The 25,244-nt window shown below is 41.6% G+C and overlaps 1 protein-coding gene across 1 annotated transcript in view; it reads left to right on the top strand.

Annotated features, from left to right (window-relative positions):
* The window catches only part of OCA2 (OCA2 melanosomal transmembrane protein), an 866,379-nt gene that overhangs the window by 733,464 nt on the left and 107,671 nt on the right, over positions 1-25,244 (top strand). The window contains exons 21-22 of the mRNA XM_069204281.1: positions 18,887-18,980; positions 20,316-20,409. Coding sequence (XP_069060382.1) covers positions 18,887-18,980; positions 20,316-20,409 — 188 coding nt within the window. The remainder of the gene's footprint in view (positions 1-18,886; positions 18,981-20,315; positions 20,410-25,244) is intronic.

Genomic DNA, 25,244 nt, shown 5'->3' with positions numbered 1-25,244 from the left:
TGTGTCTATCTAGGGGAAAACACAAATTCTAGCTGCTAAATATACCCAGTCATACGACCAGACAGGCTGCAGGCACCAAATGGCTAATGCAAGAAAATGCCAACAAAATGTCTAAAAGTGGCATTTTCCAGAATTGCAATTTAAAAATTAGACTTCATTATAAGTTAGGATTTTAAATTGTGATTCCAGAGACACAAAACTGTAGGGACATATCTCTTCCCATTTGGAAATTATGCTTATAAAATGTAAAAAGGCATTTCCAGTGTTAATCTATGGGAGACCTAGGTCTTGAAGTGATGGTAAATGATTGAGTTTTTCACCACCAGTACATGCAAAACGAAAACATATGTGCCTTACTTTTTAAATACAATGCACCCTGCCTTCTGGGCTGTCCAAGGACTAACTTAAGGGTGACTTACATGTGTTACAAAGGAAGGTTTGGGGTTTGACAAAAGGTTTATTTTGTCAAGTTGTGATGGCAGTTCAAAACAGCACACACAGGCTCTGCAGTGGCAGGCCTGAGACATGTTTAAAGGGCTATTTAGGTGGGTGGCTTAATCAGATCTGCAGGCCCACTAGTATCATTTAATTTAGAGGCCCAGGGCACACGTAGTGTACTTTACTAGGGACTTATTTGTAAATTAAATATGCCAATTGGGTATGTACCAATGTTATCATGTTTTAGGTAAAGAGCACAAGCACTTTAGCAAGGTGAACAGTGGTAAATTGTGCAGAATTCTAAGACCAGCAAAAGCGAAGTCAGCAAAAACAGGAAAAAGCAGCATACAGTGTAAAATAAATAACCTAAAATGGTGCATTACTACTGCTTTTATTACCAATTTCTGTCCTTTTGCTTTTTATATTCTTTTATTCATTCAGCAGCCTGTTTGCCTTGTGCATGTTAATGTAGGAATTACTGGGCCTTCTCTGATTACCACCGTCTTAGAAGTACAGGCTCACAGCATCATACTGCCCATATTGCTGAGCTAGTTATTGTTATTATAACTATAATTTGCTCGTTTGTCCCATCACACAACCAGGCACTGTGCCCCTTAAAATGATAAACACATCTCAGTGGTCATCATGCATGATATGAAGACACTACCCATATAGGCCCGGAACAATACCCTTCCAAACATACACCTTACATGTTATAGCTTGCCATCTATATGGGTCTTTGTGCCAGCACATCACATAGATGTAGTAGGTGGTGTGCAAATATTGCATTACAAATTCACTTTCTAAATAGCACTTTCACACACAACCACACACCCATTCATCCATCCATCCATGCGCTCACTCATCCCTCCAAACATTCTTCTTTTCCCATTCTCACACAGTCGGCAAACAATAAAGAAAGACTTTCTTTTTAAAATGACCTGGTCTACTGGCTTTGCCAAAGCTTATTTCACGTTAATATCAACATGTCTGTTAGAGCAAAAGAAAAGATGGATCAGCGAAGTGAAACACACGGTTAGAAGAAAGCGCTGTGATGTCATGGACTTTGTCAGGTTAATTTAATTCTAGACTTAAGGAAACCTATCCTTAGATGTTGATGTAATTTATTATAATCGAGTTTCCAATAGAGCAGACCTGCTGATAAATAAGAATTTGTTCTGGTTTACAGTTACCATTTTTGCAGGAAAAAGTGAAGGTAGAGACTAGGCGTTCTTTAGAGAAACTGTCCTGCCAAAAGTGGCAGAGCCACATTGCACTACGTTGCCTAGTGTGTATCACTGAGCAAACAAATGTTGCCCACATCTATATTTACTTAGTACTTTCACTGTGGCACAAAAATATAGTGCTTAAGTATATGGAGCACATTATTCTTCTAAATCATTTTCTCTATGTAATCGAAATGTTAAAAAATTCTCTCTAATAAATTAAAATTGCTCTTGGAAATTATATGTATCAATGGTTTGCAACTGTAATTTTGGTTGGAAATCATGGATAGGTTACTGAGTCCTCAAAGAGGTGATAACCCATTCGCAAAGGGGGGTCGCTTTGATTCTTTGCCACTTTGTGAATTAAAAAAAACAAATTGTTTGGGATTGGATTGTGGTTCTTAGGACCACTGTCCACTCCAAAACAAACTTTTTTTTTAAAGTACTTTTTTTTCTTAAAGGCAGACCTGCTTACTTTAGGGAGAATGGAATGCATTTAAAATAATGTAGTTTATTAAATGTGATCAGACATAGTGGTGTGCTGAACCCAGCGGGCCAACATTCCTGTGATGTCATCTTTTCAGACTGAGCTACAATTTCTGATCTACCTCATGAATACTGATGAGGTAGATTGCATTGAGACCACAGGCAGCTTTTGGCTATTGTGACCTAGCTGGAGGCTTCCAATCTTAAGACGGGCACCTGTCCCCAGCGACACAGTACAAACTGCTTTCCTTCATGGCTTAACATGCTGTAGGCTGTTTTTTAACATTGCATTAAGACGTTCTTTGCTCACACTCCAGCACCTCTATCACACAAACAAACAACTTTGCAGCAGTGGGATGGAACTCAGCGGTGAGTCATTTAGATGAATTGGGTGAGGTGGGCAGAGGTTTGTGTTTAGAGGCCAGTCACTCCTCTGATGTGATCAGCTAGGGACTGGCCTAGAAACACCATCGGGGTGCTTGCTGCATCATTTTATTCACCCCTCAAGGTACAAAAATGTCTTTCTGCCCAAGGCGATGTCCAAATAAGGGCGAGCCTCGACGGGCCCACTGTGAATGTTGATTTTTGAGAACCGACCTAATAGTACCACAGTCAGTTCACAAAACTCTAATGTATTCACAAAACGTTGGAACACGATTTGTGACTACTTTTTGCAAATCAATTCTTAGTACATCAGGCCCTTAATCTCCCTGTTCCTAAACAAAAAAAAAGAGTAATGTAAAGTGGTGATAATGTAAAATGCTCTAAACCCTTCCGGCCAAGTTCCTGCTAAATAAAACTGCTAAAAATAAAAATAAATCAAAATAAACATTTTCACAAGAAGACATAGCCTTTACTGTATGAGTTTAATTAAATACTTGTGTTTGTATTTTTGTGCATTGGTTTGCCGTTGAAATCATCGAAGTTGGTTAGGCTGGGGTCCCCCTTTCAGTAACAACTCAGTAGCGATCCCTGGATTCTAATATTGATTCAATGGGGGGAAATGGATTCCACTAATGATTAAGTAGGGGTCCACAGAAGCCAAAAGGTTAAGAATCACTGCCTATAAGGAATCGTGGGAAAATTACATCTCTTCCTCCAGTATCATAAAGTATAGAGGGGGTGACCACAGCCCAGCAGACCCCACATTATTAGAGCTATTACCCGCTTCCAGGATAGTTAGTTGCTTCTTGATGTGTACCAATGACCTAGTTCCAACAACAACCTAAAAACAGACATTAATTAAACAAATAAACCACTTTAAATTGTAGCCCAAGTCTTTGCAATAGAACTAACAAATTCACCATCAACAATACCACTTCTCCAAGATCATACAAAACAATATGAAATGGAATATTACGTATAAAACATCCATTCTAAACTCACTGGAACAAAATATCATTTAACATTTTTTAACAACATTTTTAAAGTAATCTTAATAATCAAGAACAGACATTCGCCAGAAGCACTGTAAAAACAAAAAGACAAACCTAACTTTCCAGACATTATCCTGCTGTCTTGAAACAATGGTTTTATCATCATCATAAGCTTTATGCGGCTTAAAGCCCAAAAAGTTCATTCATAATTAGGGCATCTCAATAGATAAATTTTTATGATTGCAATGAATTGAATTTTATCAACAACCCACATCTTAAAAGCTAATTCAAAACATAAAATACAAGCATAAAAGATACCAAACAAGTTGTTCCCCGCAACAACCCCTAAAGGTCAACTACAAGCATCTCTTGTGGGTGCACCAGGCCATAAACAGGTACCTGGATACAGAAAAGACAATCGTTTTAAATACATTGTTTTTCAAAATTCTAAGTACCACAAGATGCTGAGTTATACCTACATTTCAGCATTGTGTAACCAGCCATTTTGATCCTGGATATTTATAGGCATTACAGAAAATTTTAAAAATATACCTCAGTTTCATCGGCCTCACTACATGTGGGGCATAACATAGTCAATGAATTACCGGCTTCCCTCCACTTGCTAGTCAGCGTGCAGAGGGGAATAGATTGCAAATACAGCTTTCTGGCTAGCACTGGCTGCACCTCATCTAAAAAGCTTCAAAACCATAATGATCTTTAAAATCTAAAAATCTAGGTCGTAAAACCATGGTCAGTGTTGGCCAGAAGTGCAGTCAAATTAAAGAGCCTATAGGACCTAGCCAGGTCATTCTTAGATGTTGAATAGCTGACCACCTCAGGGTGCTCCCACAGACTAGCCCTACTATAAGTCTTACAGTATCCTTAGTATATTGGAACCACAGCAGTTTACAAGCACCTGGCAGGCCTATAATCTCTTCCAGACCCTTTCTATGAGAGACTAATTCAAGGGGTAACCCACACCTTTCTCCAAATGAGAAGGGTCCTTAGTCCCAGTTTCCCAGAGATTTGCCGGTTGCCCAGATCAAACCTTAAAGTCAAAAGTGGAGTACTCAAAGGGAGTTTTAGTAGTTGTCTAAACAATACATTCTCCACTTTCGAGATGCCCCTAACCATCTTGTGGCTCTACAACTCCCCTCCTCCCCCATACATCACTGCCCCCAGAGCCTGAGACCTGTACTGTATAGTTCACACACCGGACTAACTGGCTTAAAGAATGAGTCTTTAAAGGCTCTCTCCAAGCTGCCAATACATTGGACCAATCTAATTCTTGATGTGTACCAATGACCTAGTTCCAACAACCTAAAAAATAATTTAATTCAACAAATAAACCACATGAAATTACAGCCCAAGTCTTTGCAGTAGAACTAACACATTCACCATCAACAATACCACATCTTCAAAATCATACAAAACAATATAAAATGCATGTGATGTTATGTACCAAACATTAATTCCTATCTAACTGGAACAAAACATCAGTTAACATTTTCTACCAACATATTTAGGGTAATCTTAATAATCAAGAGCAGACATTCACCAGAAGCACTGTAAAAACAAAAAGCCAAACTTACCTTTGCAGACCTTATCCTACTGTTTTGAAACAATGGTGCTGAGTGCTTCAGCCTTCTAGGTTCTCTGGATGACAATGGTGCATGTTGACTGATCCGGGCCTGGTTCAGCAGTTGGGTGTCTTGTGCTGCTGCCAAGTGCAGACTGTCCCCTTAGAAGCACAGTCCCAATCCTGTTCATGCTGGAAGGCTCACCTTGCAACCAAAATGGGAGGTACAAGAAAGTCACAGGTACATAATTTCTATATTGAGGCAGCAGCTGAGCATGGTGATACTGGCTATCCAAAATTGACATATTTTTGGTACTTATAATTCTCTCATGAAGTGCACTACATGTGCCCAGGGCCTGTAAATTAAATGCTACTAGTGGACCTGCAGCACTGATTCTACACTTCACCTAAGTAGCCCACAGAGCCTGTGTAAGCAGTTTTGAACTGCTATTTCGGCATGGCCAAATAACCCCTTTTCCAAATCCAAACCTTTCTTTTTAATGCATATGTCACCCCTAGGGTATGCCCTGGACAGGTCACAGGGTAGGGTACTATATATTCAAAAAGTAGAACATATAACATTTACGCTTTACATGTGCTGGTAGTGAAAACTCCTAAATACCACTGAAAGGCCTATCTCTCCCATTGTATAACATTGGAGTTGCCTTATTATTATATTTATAAGTGTAATTTACAAATGGGAAGAGATAATTCCTAAAATTTGGTGTCTCTTGAATCACAATTTAATATCCTAACTTATGGTGAATTTGGATTTTAAATTACAGTTCTGAAAATGCCACTTTTAGAAAGGTAGCATTCTCTTGACTTATTCAATTGGTGCCTGCAGCTTCTCTCTGGCCACATGACTGGGTGCAGTTAGCAGCTGGACTTTGTGTATCTCCCCAGACAGCCACACACAATGGGAACTTAGGTGAGATTTGATGGGCCATCATGGGAAAGATCGGAGGTGGGGCTGGACCCAGCCTAACTTGCAGCTGAATAAGCTGTGTCCTGTCCCCCACACAAAGGGCTGCATACCCCCTGTAGTTAGCCTGAGCCAAGGTAGGGAGGGAAGGACATCTGTGTACTTCAAATGATGTCTTCTAAGTCCTCCCAACTTCAAAGGCAAAAGCTGAGTATAAAACTGGACCTCAGGCACCACGGCCTCAGTACTCTTCTAGACTTGTAGATACTCTGCCAAGAAGAACGGCTGTGCTGCTAAAGGACTGCTGCTCTGATGGACTCTTGCTTTGCTGTTGGACTCTTACTTTGCTGTGCTGACCCTGCCTGCAGCCCTTTTGCTTGAGTGAGAAGGACAGGACCTGTGCAAAGGGCTTGTTGGCTGGCCTCCTGATCTGAAGTCTCAGGGACATAAGACTTCAACTACCTTCCTTCTGCACCTAGACTCTGCCATCTGTGAGTCTACACTGCCAAGTGGTGCCACCCATGTCTTCGACCCTTGAAACTGGGCCTAAGGTGCTTGCCAGCGGAACTTACACATATCCTTGGCTGAGTGGTGCATCTTAGAGCGGAATCGATGCATCAATGCTGTTTCGTGGATTTGACCCTTCGCAAAAAAATCTAATTGTTGCAGCATCCCACATCTTAGGACTGATATCTCGGACCTCTGCCCTCACATCACAAGTCCCGTTGATGAGGCCCCTGTTGTCGACGCAACAGGACCTCTCACCACAGCCTTGCCGCGTCTTGGAACCAATGCATCACCCTGGCTGCGCAATGCATCTTTGACACAGATCCATGCAACGCTACGCAACCAGGATTTAAGGTACTTTGTTCAGTAGGACCAACTGGGCTCCTGTAGCCGGCCCACGCTCCATTGCATTCAGCCTGAACTTGTGGCTTTGTTCCTGTCTGGCATGACCAGATATCCCCAATAGCACTTTGTGCTTCTTGCTCCTTTTGTGGTGTGTTTTCACTGTTTTACTGTCTGAAATGTTGTACAAAACCTTTACACATTGTCTCTAAATTATGCCTGACTGCTCTGTGCTAAACTACCAGCGGTTCAGCAGAGGTTAATTTGGAGTTTGCTTTGGTTTTATCCTGCAAAGGATTGTGGTCACTGCTTGACCAAGGGTCACCCCTCAATCAAACAAGAACCACATTTCTTGATGTACTTAGCAAGGCCCAGTGGAATAGTTTTCATCAGCATGAGGCCAAGCGCAGTAAAGGAAGGTGCAAAATGACACTCTGTCACAAAGCCCAGCAGCTTAGCAATTGGTGAAGATATGATTATGGTAGACGCTAGCCAATTTGGTAACATCACTTGATACTTCAACAATACAATATAGATGCCAGAGCTGGGGCTATGGCAGGCAGCAAAATCCATATCAGGGTTTTTAGATTGCAGTTTATGGGACACTAAAAGACTGTTTGCCACCAGAAATAAGGAAAGGTAGTACTACACACAAATAAACTACTGCTATTTGCATCCCTTTCACTACATAATCTAACAATATTAGATTAAATTTAGCCTGCAGTTAGTCAAGTTATGTATGCATTTGTTTAAATAGTAGATAAAATACCTTGTCGCAAGTAGGTATTAAAAGTACTGGTCATCATGTTGGTGAGTGACTTTAGACAGGACTTGGCTAAGAAAATCTGGTAGCAGTATTTGGTAGTTGGTATGCCTTCCAGACATTAAACTGCCTGTTGTTGTGAGGGAACGTAAGCAAACTCATGAACAACATTTATACAAAATGATTTGAAATGGAACTATTGCAGACCTTAATTGGAAGCAAAACATATTCAAGATTCCAAATCTATCAAAGGAATTGGGAATGTCAGGTTGTTCCTAGAATACCAAATAGACTTCAGCTGTTAAAATGTTGCCCATCAGACAAATTCTCCAGCTAAATTGTGGGATTAAAGGATTGCGCATAGTTCAACCACAGAAATCTTTGTTATATTACCTATTCCAGTATTATTAGGCTCATGCATTTGAATATTTTCAAATATTGCAAAATCGAACATTCTTCTAAAATAAATTTCATTTCAGGTATGATACATTGGTGCATTTTCCACTTTAAAACCGTCTGGAATGGTATGTCTTCTGGACTTTAGTGGCAACTGCAAAGTTTGTTTCGCAATCTGTGCTGGCTTATTCCACAGAAAAGTATTTGTTTTATTACATTAATTCATGAAGTCAGAGGAATGACTGTGCATTTGTCCAAAGCACATCCCTATGAAGAGAGAAAATAGATTTAAATTGGATTAACTTTAGCTATTCATGGCAAAGTTAATGATTCCCACATGAACATTGTTACAAATCAAGTCAACTTGATCTCCATGCTTCAAGCAGGTTCTTGCATAACGTTAATGAGATAGATACCAAGATACAGCAGATGATTTGACCTAATATCTTCCACTCTGGATTATTTGGATGTTTTAAGGTACATAATTTTTCTTCTACAGTAGTAGTTGGCTGTAAGATTTCTAGTGATTTTATTATTTTATAACACTTTCAAGTGGAGGGCCAAGAGAGGTAGTGATAGTGTGAAGGAATAACAGGTACTAACATATAATCTAGTATGATTTTGCATGCCCATTCAAGTAAATCCGTGTTACACTGGGTTGGTTCAGATAGGCAATAACTAATGAGGCAAGTGGCAAGAGTAAATCAAATCGGTGACAAGGGGCATTACCCGTACCCATTTTAACAGAATTAAATATCAATTAATACAGGTGATACCTAGATATGAATTTGAATCAGCTTATAACAACTGAACCATTTGAATTAACCCCTTTGGTGTGGCCGTCACCCAGTGGCCAATGGCTGCACTCCCTCCCCAGTGTGGGTGCCAGCCATTGGAGGACACTGAGGAGGGTTATAAAGGTTCCTCTGGTGCTTCGCAAGCAGCCTGATTGCCACTGCAGTAAATAAAAAATAAAAAAACAATCAGCTCACAGGGTGTGTTGTCACTGCATTAAAAGTGAAAATAAAAAGAGCTGATGGACTTGTTTTACTTTCACTGAATCGGTGCTCAGGGGCATATCTCAGCCCTCCTTGCCCTGTTTCTCATGGGAGAATCTCACCTTTACAGTGGTACCCCTGCCGAGTGAATCTCTGCTTGGGGATCAGCTCAGGAGAGCGATCCCCAAGCAGGGATCCATCCATCAGCCACCAGGGATAGGGTGAGAAGCCCCTTGGGCAAGGGCCCAGGGGGATATTGATTATTTTTGTCTTTCTGCCCACCTGGGGTAGATAGGAGGCTTGTCCCAATTGGGGAGGTTGCCCCAAGCTTTCTCCGAAAGTGCAGAAAATCCAACTACCAATACCCGGGATTTTGCCTTTGGAGCAAAAGAAAGTGGGGTTGGTGTTGCACTCTGGCATTGGCCACACACTCCCCCTAAGAGAGACAAATCAGTCTTCCCCCACCTCCCTGTGGCAGACAGGAGGTGTGCTCCGCATTTGCCTGGGGGATTAGAAAGCCCATTATATGACAGGAATGTATATTTTTTTAATACAATAAGAGGGTGAGTGTTGCCCATTTCAGCATCAGGCCCCAACTCTAAAACCTCATCTGCTTGTGGATTAAAGCATCCCATCACAAGTGAGAGGACATTGGATTATTTTGGAGGGTGTTTTTACGTTTGGTGCCAGAGAGTCTGACTAACTCCCAATGTTGTCCTACTTCCAATGGTTGATGGCTGGACGTTTTGGACTTGGGTAGGCTGCCATTTGGAAAAAGCTAACAGACCCATACCGTTCAGTTCTGACATCTAGACATCAATGGGTGCTTCACATGTATCACACACTTTTTTATTTCTTACCTGCAATGCTCAGCAAACCTCAAACTTTGACTAAAAACACACTTTCCTCTTATTTCTGTGAGTAACAATTCTGGAATCTCTGAGGAACCACACATTTCCTACCACACACCATTCCTCCAAGTCTCCCAATGAAAATGGTACCTCACTTGTTGTGGGTCTGCCAAGAGACCTTGACACAAAAGGTCCTAAAGGGCTAAGTGAAGAGAGATCAGCAATAGGGGTAGCTTAAGGATTTGAGGCCATGCACATGAAACCCTACCAACCACAGCCATTTTTGAAATCTAGACTACCAGGGGGACTCCAAGGTGGTGGGTTGTACTTGAATTCCACAAGGTTTTCTTGTTCAATACCCTGCACATCTAAACCTTTGCCTGAAGTCATGCATTTCCCTTACATTTCTGTGATAGAATCTTCCAGAATACACAGGAATTAACAAAATTCTTACCTCCCAGCATTGCCCCACTCATGTCAATAAAAACTCTGGACCACCTATGTGGTTGAACCTAGTGCCCACAACAGGAATGCATCAAACGAAGGTTTAAAGGGCTGCTTAAGAGGGTGGCACATTCAGCCTAATAGTAGCTTTTAACTTACAGGCCCTGCACCCCTGTAATGCACTTTACTAGGGACTTACAAGTAAATTGAACATGCCAGTTGGGTATAAGAACATAATACATGGTTTAAACAGAGAGCACAATAACTTTAGCACTGGTTAGCAGTGGTAAAGTGCGAGAGACCCAAGGCCAACAACAAAACATCTGCAAAAGAGGAAGGCAAAAAGTTTGGGAAAGGCCTTGCAAAATGAGCCAGGTCCAACAATTTATTACCAATTAGATTTCACTGAATTTGTGCCTTCCAACTGTAAGCCAATGTATAAGAAAGAAGTCATTTTGAAAAATGCTTTCTAAATCATATGCAAGGATGGGTACCTACAAATTCAGATATGTACAAATAACCACTGCTCCTAAACTCCATATTGTGTTCCCATTTCAGAAATACATAGGTTTCCTTTTACCCCTTTTAACTCAAATTTCACCAGGTGAGTTGGTCTGATAGTTACAGAACGTTGTCACATGCCAAGTTTTTTTCCTACTCATTTTCAATATTCCTTTATTAAAACAATTAATTTCTCTGGGAAAACCTTGAGGAATCTACACACATGACCCCTTGCTGAATGTGGAATTGTCAAGTTGTCAGGAATCTATAGCTCTACAGGATCAACCATAGATTTCCCATTGGTTTCCACCACAAACGAAGTAGGTTGGGAGCACAAAAAATAGGATTGTTTTGGGAAAAACACCAAAAATATTTTTTTATTTAGCTCTGCATTTTCGAGAAAGGTGGGAAGATGGTGACTTTGGCACAGCGAACTGTTTGTTCATGGCATTTTTAGGAAAAAAAGACACTTTTATCCAGAGTACTTTTTTCCTATCTTCCCACAAAACTCAAAATGTAACTCTCTTTTGTCTATTTTCCTGGTCCCCTCCAGGGAATCTACAAACCCTGAGTACCTTTAGAATCTACATTATGTTGGTAGAAAAGGTGAACATTTGAAAAAAATAACGTATGGAGCCCTAAGCAAAAACTTTCTTAAATAACCAAAAAGGGCTCCCCACTTTGGGGGTGGGGAGGGGGGTTTGAGGAGGAGGGAGGGCCAACAGAAAAGGAGTTAATATTTCTCTAAATCAGCTGTAACACACTCATATAATCATGATAGTGTTGTGTCCTATCAACGCTAACAGTGGCCAATCGACATTTGAACGAATATCTGACTGGTCAGAGCTGATGCCTATTTCACTAGTTCTGCTAGTGCAAACTATATGACCTCTTATGAATTAATTCTGATCTTAATGTTCCAATAAATATAGTAGTGGTACAGATCATGCAACTATGATTTAGAAAATATTATTGTCAAGGTTTGATAATGTTATTAGTTATTGAGCCGTGTGATCCACAACTTTGGTCATCTTCACAGTTTAAACATTCATTTGAAAATATATATTTTTTTAAAACTCTGAAAATCTTTTGTAGGGTAATGAATTGAATGAACCAGGAAACTTGGGGATAGATATTTTTTTTCCTTAATACACTTGGTGGCTGCTGCAATTCCTGCAGCCTGCACCACACTCTGTCGCTGGTGGTGCACAAGCCTAGATTGGGGCTCCACCAGCACAAGGAAAACAAGTACACAGACCCTTGCAAGGCATTGTGGGGCTTTACTTTGCTTAAGTAGTGAATACTAGAGGAGTGGGCTTCTCCCACTGTTCTTGATCCATGCAGCGTAGTGTCATATGTGTTGGTCTTCTGTTTATTTTATTTATATGTGTGCCTGGAGAACCCACAGCCAGGTGCATCGATAGGACAGTGTAGTAAGGCCACCCCCAGTGCTGCACAGCCTGCTCCCCTCCTGGCCAGCACTGTCTTGTGCCTGCATTGGATCCCACATGCTCCTTTCCTCATCTGAATATTTGTGGGCAGCCTTTTACTGCCGCTAGCCTCTTTCCCACTAGGGTGGGGTCTGACTCTGGCATAACTTGATGAGGTTGGCCCTCTGTGATGTGCGTAGGGCCAAAAGAGCCTCTGAGGACGGGGGATCCATGCACACCATCTTCCTAAAAATGATTAGTGTTCCCTGCTCCACCACCAGGCACTAGCTTACCCCGAAGGTAATTATTTAAAAGTGTGCTGGAGCCCCACACCCTCAGTTTCTGAGCATGGTTCAAGGGTCACATACTTTAATAATGAATATCTCGGGCCCTGTGGGGGAATTATCTTGAGTTTGTTGTATGCCTGCAGGTGAGCTGTAGATACCAGGAGCATGTTCAGGACGTTTCCTGTCCTCCCAAAGGCTCATTTTGCACAGAGCTTGTTTTACTACCTCCCTGTACCAGCCTTCTCCTCTGTTTTGCCCGCCACAAACCCCATGGCCTTGTGTCAGTCTTGCAAGACATTTGGGCACCATGTATATCCCCAACTGGTTCTCATGGGCATATGGTTGACTGGAAGGTGCCACTGGCCCTGGAGAGATGCATCTAGCCTTGGGGCTTGGGCAAAGTCCTTAGTACATTACAGGCATCAGAAAGTTTGACCTTCCAGCTGGGAATGATTCTGGTGTTGTCACCCACCGGGTCCAGGGCTCTTGCGCCCTGTCTCTCCCTTCTGCAGGGGTTCATAAGTGTGAGCGAAACGTTCTAGATGTTGGGGACCCCTGGCCAATCCTAGGATGCAACATCATCCTTCCACACCTTTCTCAACCCTTCTGCATAGGGGTCTGGGATAATGCAATTGAAGTTTGCTATATACACAGCTCCTCTGATGGCCTCAGCTCTACCCCCTAGCTGACATCACTACCAGATGCCTTCCCACCAAAACGTCAAAGGGAAGCCCCTCCTGTGTTTGGCTTCAAATGTCTCCTTTGTTTAATGTGCCCAGGTCCAGGACGACTGCTAATTACCAGATGCAGATTTTCCTCCCCACTCCTTCCATCTCAAGAATTGAGTCAAGCACTGATAATTGCTTCTTTTGTCTAGGGAGGTCTTTGGTCCCTCTGCTAAGGAGCAGAGTAATTATTTGGCCTAGCAATGTAACAAAAGGCTTGAAATCTGATTGTGAGCTGTGCCTGAGAAATAAAGCAATTCTGGACGAACCACAATATGTATATGTATGATTTTGAGTCCTGCATCTTCAAAATCTGTGTTCATGTTTCACCACAGTTTGACACCTTGCTGGACTGTGTATGCATAAGGTGATCGAAACAGCACTTTAAGCCAGTTGTTGCAGATGTCTGTTATACAGTGACACTGCAGATTCTCAAGTAAACCCTACTGAGCTATCTATGCATACTTACTAATATTAGAAGGCCTACCACAGTTATGCACCTACCCTGGCAAGGTCCCTTCTGTGCCAGGCTACCTGTGCACAATTATGATTGCACACAATGGTAGTCTCATACGCACAGCTCTCACACGTGTTCATGTGTAATCAGGCCAGTGCCCCATATCCCAGCTACTTTGCAGAAGCCTTACCTTAAACAGGGTACACCGGTGGTAAACATGCACAGTCCAATTACCACATAATTACTTTGAGCAAGACTCTGGTTGTGAGACTCACTCACAATAAAGGTCAAGAAACCGGGTGACCGAAAGCAAAAATTCTTGCTGTACTCAATGAGGGGAACCCGTCTGCAACATCCACAGTTTTCATATATCACAATATTTCTATGTTTGGTATTAAGTATCACAAGTCCAGGAAGGTCTTATTATGTTATAGTGCACTTTATAAATATATTGTATTCACTCATTCTACCCCGATGTGCAGCTTGTGTTTATATCACACTTACTACTGAATGTTATTGTTCCCAAAGGCAGTACCTAAAAATGATTCTTTTGAAATGATAATGAAAGGACTTTAAATATGCAATTAATTTTTACTTTTGCCATTTATGAAGACTGCATTAAACATAAAGAATGTGTTAAATATAATGAAGCACCACTAAATACAATAAAATAAAATGTTTTATAAATTAAAATGATTTTCATTGAGTGAGTTTTTGCATGTGTGGATGCCTACATAGGGGAATACGTATGACTCAACCGTCGAATGGATCAGTGGGTACTGATTGCACCTACAAGTGTAGTGTGATTGATGGCCTAATGAGTGCGCACAGTGATGCAATAAAGCCAGGTTGGTGATCCACTACTCAGTGCCATAAGTGATAACAGGGGCCATCAATGCGGGGCTCCACTGCTGTATCTGGCCAAACAGCCAGGCCGGGGTGTGGGGCAACTTGGTACTAGTTAGAGACAGACTGATATCAGAGATTGACTGGTTTGTTACAAATCACACATGGAAATGTAAACGTAAACTGGGAAATTTAAACATGCACCATAATCCTGTGAGCTAATCCAAATCTGACGGACACTTCAATGAAATCATGTCTAGAGCAGGTGTCTCCAATCAGTCATGGTGTGCTCCCTGTAGCTCCCAGACACCTTCAGAGTAGACACCTTAGATTGTTTTCCACTTCCCTATCACCTGGCAATAGACCTCAGGAAATACCACAAAGGAGTGATGATGACATTATGACAAGTGTTCGGACTAGACACTGCTAATTGTTGTGATACTCGCTGTGCTGCGCAAAGCCTACTGGTGTAGATCTTCTTCATAGTATAACAGTTCGACACAAGGATGACCTTTTTCAAGCACCTTTGTGTAGTAAAGGAGCACAGGGCATTTGCAGTTGTGAGGCTGTGTAATTGCTGAAACAACCTAAAAGCAGTATAACCATTTGCGTCTGGAAATAGAAAGTCTGCTTTTGTTGCTTATGTTTTACAAACCTGTGACTCTAAAGGGTAATTAGGGCCTGAGGAATTATGCAATTCTGTGGCCATGGCAAATAAAGGATGTTTTAATCTTAAACAGGCTAATTATTACATAAACTAGGAGGTGGAGGGGGGCAGCTGTGGCTGTTTTCTCTCTATCCCAGGCATTCTGAGGCCTGCTTTCCTTTTACATGTTTTTATATAATAAACGAAAGCCCTGAACCTTAAATTCCTGATGCAGTTACTGTTGCATTACTGCTAGAAGGCACGCAATAATGCTTTTTCTCTTTCCGCAAAATAAAAATCTTAATGAGCTGCCCATGGAGAAGCCCCACCAAGGTTATAGTTGCCAACCTTACAAAAGCTTATGGCATGCCTCGACCCAGCCCTCTATACTCTACCTTCCTCCTCTGCTTCTCCTGCATCCTTTCACATGCCATTAAAGCAGGCAGGCATTTTCACAGGCGGTTTCTGTGTTAGAAGCTGATTGTACTGCACTGATGGTTGCCACAAGCTTTGGTTGTCTAACACCAACCATAACGAGCTCTTGGGAGATGGCATTTAGAGACACAGCATGATGAGCATTATAGGAGAAGAAAATTAACAAAAAGATAAAAATTGAAATTAAAAGACACTGCAGGAAGAAAAATCTATGTAGAAACCTTACTGAAAAGGAGAAGAAATCGAAAACAGGAAGAAATAATGAACTATCAGAAAAAAGAATTAAAGGAAAGAGACAACAGATAAAAACTATAGTGGGTCCCTGCTTAGGCCCCGGGGGTACTGGCGAGCACATATTGCTTTGGGGGGACTGGTGAGTAGCGTTGAGATGCAAGTGTTGGCTTCCTACAAAGTAGGCAGAACTGGGATCATGAGGTCTCCACTGAGACCAGCACAGCGTGCTCAGCCCACGGCAGTCAGATAGCGCTGTTGCTGCAAAGGCAAGGATTTAAACCATGTAATGACGGCAGGAGTGCTGACACGCTTAAAGAAAGTTTAACCAGAGTGGATGAAAACAGTTCTTGGGACACTGATAAGAGCAAACACATGGAAATATGCAACTGCCAACTGAAATGGAGGAAAAGTAAATGGCAAGCACAAGTACCAATGAAAACCAAGGGCGGGATTTAAGCCCCTTCTAAGATGTAAATTGAATGTAATAGATTTCACAACTGTGCTGGTGAAACCTAAAAACAGGCTCAGGATATTTGGTCACTCTACATATCCTCCATCATAGTTTAAAAATGTTGGTACTATATCAGTGCTGTCTAACCACTATAACCATGTATTGTTTGTGTTCTACAGTGTGATGTATATTGTGATATAACCATGTAACAAAGTTTGTGATAAAGGGATGATGATCGCATGGCATCAAATGTATCCACAATCCGTTGGGAGGGTCTCATGTTCTGTTGGCCCCAGTATTTTGGGAGGTAATACAGCATCTGGTAAATATCAAGAACTTGAGGTTCAATATTTACCCAATAGAGAATTACCAATCCATTCAAGTTATATAAATTTAACACAATGAAACCTGCACGTATTCTTGTGTGCCAAGCTTTAAAACTTAATCTGTGGAATTTCCCCATAGAATTTCCACAAATGTTTACCTGGAAACATTTGTATGGTGGATAAACTGCATTATTACTGCAACAGTTTTAATCCTGATTTAGGTGCATATGCCCATGTGTGCCAAAATCAAGATTGCTGCTGTACTTTTAATGTGCCTCTCTCATGGCTTGTTTAAAGTTAGTGACCAATACCCAACAGCTGCAAATAATTTGCAAGAGGGAGATTCACCAATATACCTGGCATTCAAATCGCTGTTGGTGCCTATCTTCAAGACCATCACTATAAAAACATTTTAAAGGTATAGAGAATGTTGCCTCCTGCCATGTCATTTTTCATTCTCATCTCATGCATATTGACGTAGACATACCCTAAAACCTTATTTTAGAAAGTGTGTTCAGTAGAAGCCATATTCCTGGAAAATTCTTATCCTTCTTTGACTCCCATTCAGCCTCTTGTTTTAGCCATTATATTGGGGCTCTGCCATAAAGCCGTTTGTGTACATGAAGGCCTATTACTTAATGTGCATTTGTGAATTGGCCCATGTTATGTCCAGCTACCAATTTGTAAAAATTCAGAGTGCACAGTTCTTTCTCTTTGAATTAAGTGTGTGCACATTCCCATTTTAAATGCATGACCAGTTCACAAAAGCATTTTAAAAGTACATCTACAAAAGTGCTACAGGAAAGGAATACTACCTTACCTACTTCGGAATGCCTTAGTGAATTGGACCCATATATTTTCATTTTTAGTGATAGAAAAATACATAAGCTGTATTTAAAATGTACTTAATTCACAAACCTTAATGTACGGATGTGTAGATTTGTTTGGAAAAATGGTTTAAATAACACCATTACAATAAGAAAACGATTAAGATGTATCCAATAATCACACATTATAAGGTAATCTTGTTAATAAATTAGTTACACAACAGTTAGCAATCAATCAAGGACACAGTTAGAAAAAATTATGTGTCTCCACGGCCCTGCAAAAACAAAAGCTAAAATGTTAGTGAGGTCCAAACCAAAAAAGAGGAAGTACCACACTCTTTAAATTTAAGTCGGAACTTGCCACCTATTAAACAAGCATTGGCAAAGCTACTAAGTGTTGCCTTTTGGCTGCTAATGCAGACATACAGCTTTATCAATGGTTTTTGTTGATATTGTTCTGAAGAAAAGCAAAATTATTTGTGCAGGAGTCTTCTTTAGTGTACATGAACATACCACTATGGTTGTCCAGCATGATTATGTATGAGCACCACACATCACACACATGGCATGATGACACTGCCAATTTGTATTATTTTTTCCATTAAATTAATGCAGACACCAATTTTTTGAACGGTGAATACAAAATGTGTTTAAACAAGTGCAAAAGAGTATTTTCTAAAAGGGGTGGGAAGCAAATTCCAGCTGCTGCGCGTTTAAAAACATTGCAACCACATTTTTAAACACTCCCATGGGAGCTGCAACAGAGCAACGAAGGAACGGGGTTGGGGAAGTGATCAAGCGAGGTTAGCCAGGAGGAGGACAGTAAAGAAGGAGCTTGAGGTGAGGTTAAAAATGAGACGAGCAGGGAAGGTTGGGGGAAAGCAAGGCAAGAGCTAAGAAGGAGAAAGGAACAACATGGAGCACAAGGGGCAGATACTTCAGGGGAAGCGGCACACAAGGGAGACAGCAAGAAAACACATGTACTCTCATTGAGTGCTGAAAGAAAAAGAAAAAAAGTAATCACTGAATATGAGCAGTTGAATACATGGTCCTCTGGTGCGCAGCCCCCCCCCTCCCCGCCCCCCCCCCCCCCCCCCCCGCACCTCAGGGGTTGCAGGGGCTATTGTTATGCCACTGACTAAGAAGTAAGTAGAGATGACTGCCGTGGGGAAACAAGCTAAAAATATGACAGTCAAACTGGGTTAAAGAAAGACTCGCAAAAGCAATTGCTTTTTCAATTGAAATAGCAAATCAATGGCACAGATATTCAGCATCAATGTATTATTGTCTAGGTAAAGAGTTAGAAACACAGTCAAATCTTCAGTATTCATACTGACAGTGCTTACCTTTGATTCTCATCAGTTATGCTTGCGTCTTTGACTCCAAACAGATCCCAGTGCTCATCAATTTGAGCCTTGATGCCGATGTGAACCTGCCAGTGAAACCACTGATCTTCGCCTTAGCGATGGGAGCATGTCTTGGAGGTGAGTGGCAGGATATCACGTGACATTCCAGGATATGTGAAGCTGAATAGAAAGAAAGCATACCTGGTTCCACTAACCTTCACTATTTTGATGTTTTTATAGTTTTATTTATCACGCCGTACCTTCTTGTTGAGGGTGTGCCTTCCTCTTAAGATAAGCAAGGCAGGCACATTGTGATATATTAGTTTGCTTGTATTTTTTGGTTTTAATAAGATGGTGCGCAGCATTGCCAGATTACATCCTTCAAATTGCAAACGAAATGTAATTTGAAAAAAAGCAAACTGATAACTTGCATGCTTATGTTTAAATTTACTCTTGTGGCCATGTCATATACTGTTGCTACGTGGAGCTGTGAGATTATAAACCACAGAGGGAGGTTTTATGGTTCCAAAGGAATGAAGATAGCTGGAATTCAAAATTTCATTAACCATTAAACTTGGAATCAAGTAGTGGTCAGCTTCTGAGAAGGTTGTTGGAGCTGGAGCACATGAGTTGTATCACCACGCACCAGTTGCCCCCTTCAAATAAAAAAGCAGATGCTGCATTCATGCTAGAATGGTACCACAGATGGTATTCTGAGATGCATTTACCTCTTAACCTGACGCTTCAGTATGCTATTTATGTCACACTTTGAATTGCCTCTCTATTTGCATGAGATAAGTGCATGCAAAATGGCAGATTGTGCACAGGTTTGTGCTGAGCTACTGTGAGGTATAATCGGAGTTGTCTGTGCTGGCTGGTGCTATTTGTGTCATGAGGTTATTGAGACCTTATGGGGTAATGGACTATATATAGTAGTGTTTGGGGGGCAGGGTGGACCAGAGAACTGAGCCATATCACTGCACTTTGCCTGTTGCAGGCAGATTGGCACAAGTGTGTTGGTCTTTTGTGTTTAAACTGGGCAGATCCAAAAACAGGCCAATAGTGGTCATCAGTGGCTGTATCCGATTTCTAATGACAAAGCTAGAGAAAAATAAACCATAGAGAACTACTGAGCTGGACAGTTTTTTTACAAGCTAGTGGTTCCGTTTTCTTTGACTTTAGATTTGTTTCCTTTATCCTTACCGTGTTTAAAATCCAAGCAGTTGTTGCGAATTAGATAAGTTGTGTGGATGCCATTTTGTTACTATTTTGTAATATAAAAGTTGTAATTCTCTTATTTTCATGAGCTTTGTGGGAACACGATGCTGACTTTGCTTGCCATAGTAGTTGCGTCCCTGCGCCCTTGACTGTATTATCACAACTGTCCGTTTTAAGTTTTTGACCTTAAAGTGCTTGAAACAACCCTTAACAATCAAATATGGAAACTACATTATTGCATCCCCCCACACACAGGTAATGGGACCTTGATTGGAGCATCAGCAAATGTAGTTTGTGCAGGAATAGCAGAACAACATGGTTATGGCTTCTCTTTTATGGAATTCTTCAGGTAAGCTTCTTTGTTTTGCATGACACATGTCTCAGTATATTGTGTAGTTAGCATTCTGTGTTCTCAGTACTGCATATTACTTCTTGTATTACATTTCTCATGCAAAATATGAAACGTTTGATGTTTTACAGCAGGAATTTCTATTAAAAATCCTTATTCAGAGTTAGTTGTGACATTGTGTGCCTACATGTTTGAGTGGTATTGCAGTTGAGCATGTAATCAGATTAGTACAGTGGTTCCCAACCTTTTGACTTCTGTGGACCCCCACTTTATCATTACTGGAGCTTGGGGACCCCCACTGAATCTTTATTGGAATCAGGCACCTCCCCCACCCAACTGAGTCATTACTGAAAGGTAGGCACCTAATCTGTTAATATTGTTTAATTTGATAAGCAGTTGTGGATCCAGGAGGAGGCTTCACGGACCCCTTGAGGCCCCCTTGACTACAGTTTGGGAACGACTGGATTAGTACAAATGCCACGTAAATGGATTTTTGTGTGAGCAGTTGGCACCAGGTTCTAGTTAAAGTAAATTGTACATCCACAATTGTGCAATAGGAGTAATGTGTGGAAAACTAATGTACAAACATTTGTGCATATCATTGCCCATTGTATACCACAAAAATAAGTTTGCTACAGGTTCTTGCTGATCCTAATATTTTAGAAAGTGTATTGTGTTATATTGCTCAAGTCAAAATGTTGGAAATGTTAACCTTTACCACCGATACCAGAAAGACCGTCACCCACGCCCTCGTCACCAGTCGCTTGGACTATGGGAACACTCTGTACGCCGGCATCACCATCAAGCTGCAGAGGAAACTTCAACGGATCCAGAACGCTGCCGCACGACTCATCCTGAACATACCCCGCCACCACCACATCTCCGGACACTTGAAGAAACTTCACTGGGTCCCAGTCAACAAGAGGATCACCTTCAGACTCCTCACCCACGCACACAAAGCCCTTCACAACCTCGGACCAAAACTCATCAACCACCGCATCTCCTTCTACACTCCTCCGCGCACCCTACGCTCGACCGGACAAGCCCTGGCAGCCGTACCCCGCATCCGCAAAGCCACCGCCGGAGGAAGATCCTTCTCTCTCCTGGCAGCGAAGACCTGGAACTCTCTGCCCAGCCACCTTCGCACCATACCTGACCACCTCTCCTTCAGGAGGCAGCTCAAGACCTGGCTCTTTGAGCACTGACCCCCCCCCCCCCCCCCCAGCGCCTTGAGACCCTTACGGGTGAGTAGCGCGCTTTATAAATGCGAATGAATGAATGAACCTTTACCTTTACTAAGCTTGTTCTAATGTTTCCTTGCAAGAAGTACTTAATTTGTGCTGGTGGTTTCCAGTGCTGAGCACTGGCACTTATTTTACACGGCCAGCACTATTGATTTATTTTATGCAGGCAGCGGAGGCGCCGATACTTTTCCGAAACATAAATGCATGTGGCTGGGAAGATGTTTTCTTCACAAGTGAGCTGCTGTCATTCTTGCCCCCTTGTCAGTGCGCCTGCGCCATGCCTGAGCTTTCCATTGGATAAATTCAGCTGTGGGCTGGCTCATGGCTGAGCTGCGGCAAGGCAGACTTGGAAAGAGTGGACCTAGGCTGAACTTGGCCCTCTGTCATGGGGTGCTGCTTCTGGGGGGACCGTTGGAATAGAAGTCAGTGTGGACTTGCCGGTGAGTGATTTTCTCGCCTCCTCCCTCACCCCCACCGGGCTTCGTTCAAGAAGCTTGGCTATGCCGAGAGAGAAGGCCTGACAGCCAGGCATGGTGCGTGCACGATGTGTTCCACTCAGCCCATACTCGTAGCCCACTTTAATCGAAGTGCGAAGATCTCGGCTACAATGTCATTACCGTTTGCTCAGGCTGAAAATGTCCATAAATTCGAAATAAGATTAAAGTGTGCTGGTAATTAGGGAAGTGGGTGGCGCGGATAGTTTCACTTCACCTGTTTAGTTGTCCCTGAAGCGATTTTAGGCACACGCACATTACATATCCAAAAAATAATATAACTGTAACAACTTAAGCAAGGATGCAAATAAACAAAATACTGATCTGACGATGCAGTACTAGCAGCACGCCTTCCTTTTCAGTCTACCCATCACGTCCCTTGTAAATGTGACGTGATTACAATTGCTGAGTCAAAGACTTATGTGTTTGGGGTGTTATCTGAATTCTGTAGGGTGGAGGCCCACAATGTATTTCATCATCATATAAAACAACCAAAAGGCAGCATTATTGTGCAAGCTCTATACTAGTAATTCACTCTCCCCAAATTCCTGCAGCATTTACTCCGTTCCTGATCCTACAGGCTCCTTCTGTCCAGACTTCAACAGCATGACTGAAAGTTCAAAAAGGCTCATGTATCTGTATGAACTTTTAATACATTCATCTTGAGCCCCTCCCTCACCCTAGGATCCTGTTTAGGATGGCCAGATGTCTTAATGTGACCAGGAAACGGCTAAACCAGTCGTGGACTTAGCTGCATGTCATTGTTATCAGGTGTGTCTGTTCAATTGCCCAATTAAAATCAACAAATACTTAGACTCCCCGAATGCACTGATAACCACAAGCAAAGTCCAGGAAATAGAAAAGTAATGTCCCGTTGACATGGAACCACCTGGTCAGATTAAACATGTTATTCTCCTTCTCTACAGGCTCCTGTTTTCTTTTATTTAGAAACATTGCTCCTATCCTTTCTGAGACTTGCAGAGCTCACCCCTTTGCAATCTCCTGACGCGAGCACATTCACATTCTATTTTTATTTTACTCCTATGCAGGAATCTGCAGCAGTTCCTCTTTGAATTCCTGCAGCACTCTTAAGTGCTTTCAGCACTCTCTCCTTTCAGATTTCTGTATCTCCCTCCTTCCAGGCACATCCAGCAGCATTCACTTCTACCATGTTCCTGTTGTAATCTCTTCACCTTACTAAGGCGATGGTATGAAGGTGACTTCCAGCCAGAAACAGTTTTTCACTAATCATTAGTTACACTGTCTTGTAGGCCTATAAGTAAAATGGGGAAAGTGAAACTACAAGTCACAGGGTGGTTTGTCCTGGCAGATAAAAATGATACATACTTTCCGTAATACGCAGATAGTGCACAGCTTTGATTGAGTTGCATCCTCTCTCCTTGCTCCTTCCAAGTTGCTGGAGATCTCACATCCTTCCTTCAGGACATGGTAAACTACAGCTAAGTAGGTGGATTCCAACATCATCCCCACTAGTATCTGAGGTGCGCTGCTTCTGTAGCTTCGGGTGTGCAACATAGAACAAATAGAAACAAAATCAGCTTCACTCAGGAAAATGAAAATAACAAATGAATGCTGCTCTCTATCTGCCCCCTTAATATATTGTCCATTTTTAGATTTTTTGCATCTAGAGGTACCACAATACATGTAATGCCTGCCTTTTGCTGCTAGAAGCTGCAGTTTGTTTTTGCCACTGAAATTCTTGAAGTGATGTGGTCAACATGAAAAAAAATATACAGTGATTCCATAATAGTGGTGCTACCAGCTATGACCAAAAACAATATCTAGTCGTGTTTCAACAACACTTCTTTTCCCTAGATAATATCAGTTGAGCTCTGGTAATAATGAGCCAAAATCAAGGCCCACACACCAGCACTCCCATTTCCAGTACTTAATTTGAGCGGGGTGCTGCAGGTGGTAGTCACCCGGACTCATTTTTGGGGTCTTGCTAAGAATGAGATAGAAAGCCAGAAAAGGGGTAAAGAAGAAGGGAAACTGTAACAAAGAGGGAGGAAAAGAACCTGCAAAAACAAAAAGTAAGATAGAGGGGCGGATACTGTATCGAGGTACTGGTGGCTTAATCAAATGTCAATTGCACATTCACCAGAGCTAGTAATAAGCTTCTGAGAACTTTGGGCCCTAGCACTAACATTATTTATTTTTTTAATACAAATTGAGCTCTGCTTGCAAGCACCAGTTAGAAATTTTTAAAAAGAAAATAGAAGGGTCTGCCAGATTGAACTGGGATAAAGTGTTCATTATGGTCTGGCTTGACAGCACAGCTGTTACCAGACAATTATGTGAGCATCAGTAGAGAGGTGCTTTCCCCACCCACACATCGGGAGCCAGGAGTACATGTTTTGATTGGCCATAAGTTGTGTGCTTCCACAAAACAGTGCTATTTACTTGTAATGCTTCACATTACCAATCAGCATTCCTTTAAAGCCACACTTGTTGACATTGCCAATGCTTGTTCTTTATTTTGACTACCCTAAAGAGCATAGGTTCCTTAAAAGGGTCCAGGTGGAGCTAATTTGCTCCGATTTGCTTTTTAGCACCATATTAAATTTTGCAAAAGTGAGGTTCTTTACTCATTTTCGGTTTGTAACAGTCCGTGCTGTTTTGCAGCAGCAAACATCGATGTTTGCATTTTCTCTCTGCAAACCTCCTTTGTTTATCGATGGAGTATTTTATTTTACATTTCTTTCCGCGTGCATAAGTGTGTTCTTTTAACTTGATTCGCTTATCATTCACATTGTTAGTGTTTGGACAGCTATAGTACAAATCTTCCGATTTGCTAACATTGAAATCTATCAGACAATGATATTTTGCATGCTTTGATTCCTCGCTGTCCAATTTAACGTGCGACGAGTAACTGAGGAACAACAAAGCCACTTGTGTTCAGGCGTTAGAAATATTTTGTACTAGTGTATGGGTTTAATGCAAGACTCTGTTTTCCTTAGTTTGTTTTTCCCAGGGCAAGTTTATTGCTGTTTTATTATGAAGCATGTGACTTTCAATGGTTGAGGCTTTTCCTTACATCCTGTAGTGTAGTCATTTTAATTTTTTTAATTTTTTT

Source organism: Pleurodeles waltl, chromosome 8, assembly GCF_031143425.1.
Source record: "Pleurodeles waltl isolate 20211129_DDA chromosome 8, aPleWal1.hap1.20221129, whole genome shotgun sequence".
Classification (NCBI taxonomy): Eukaryota; Metazoa; Chordata; class Amphibia; order Caudata; family Salamandridae; genus Pleurodeles; species Pleurodeles waltl.
This window is presented reverse-complemented; position numbering and strand designations above follow the sequence as displayed.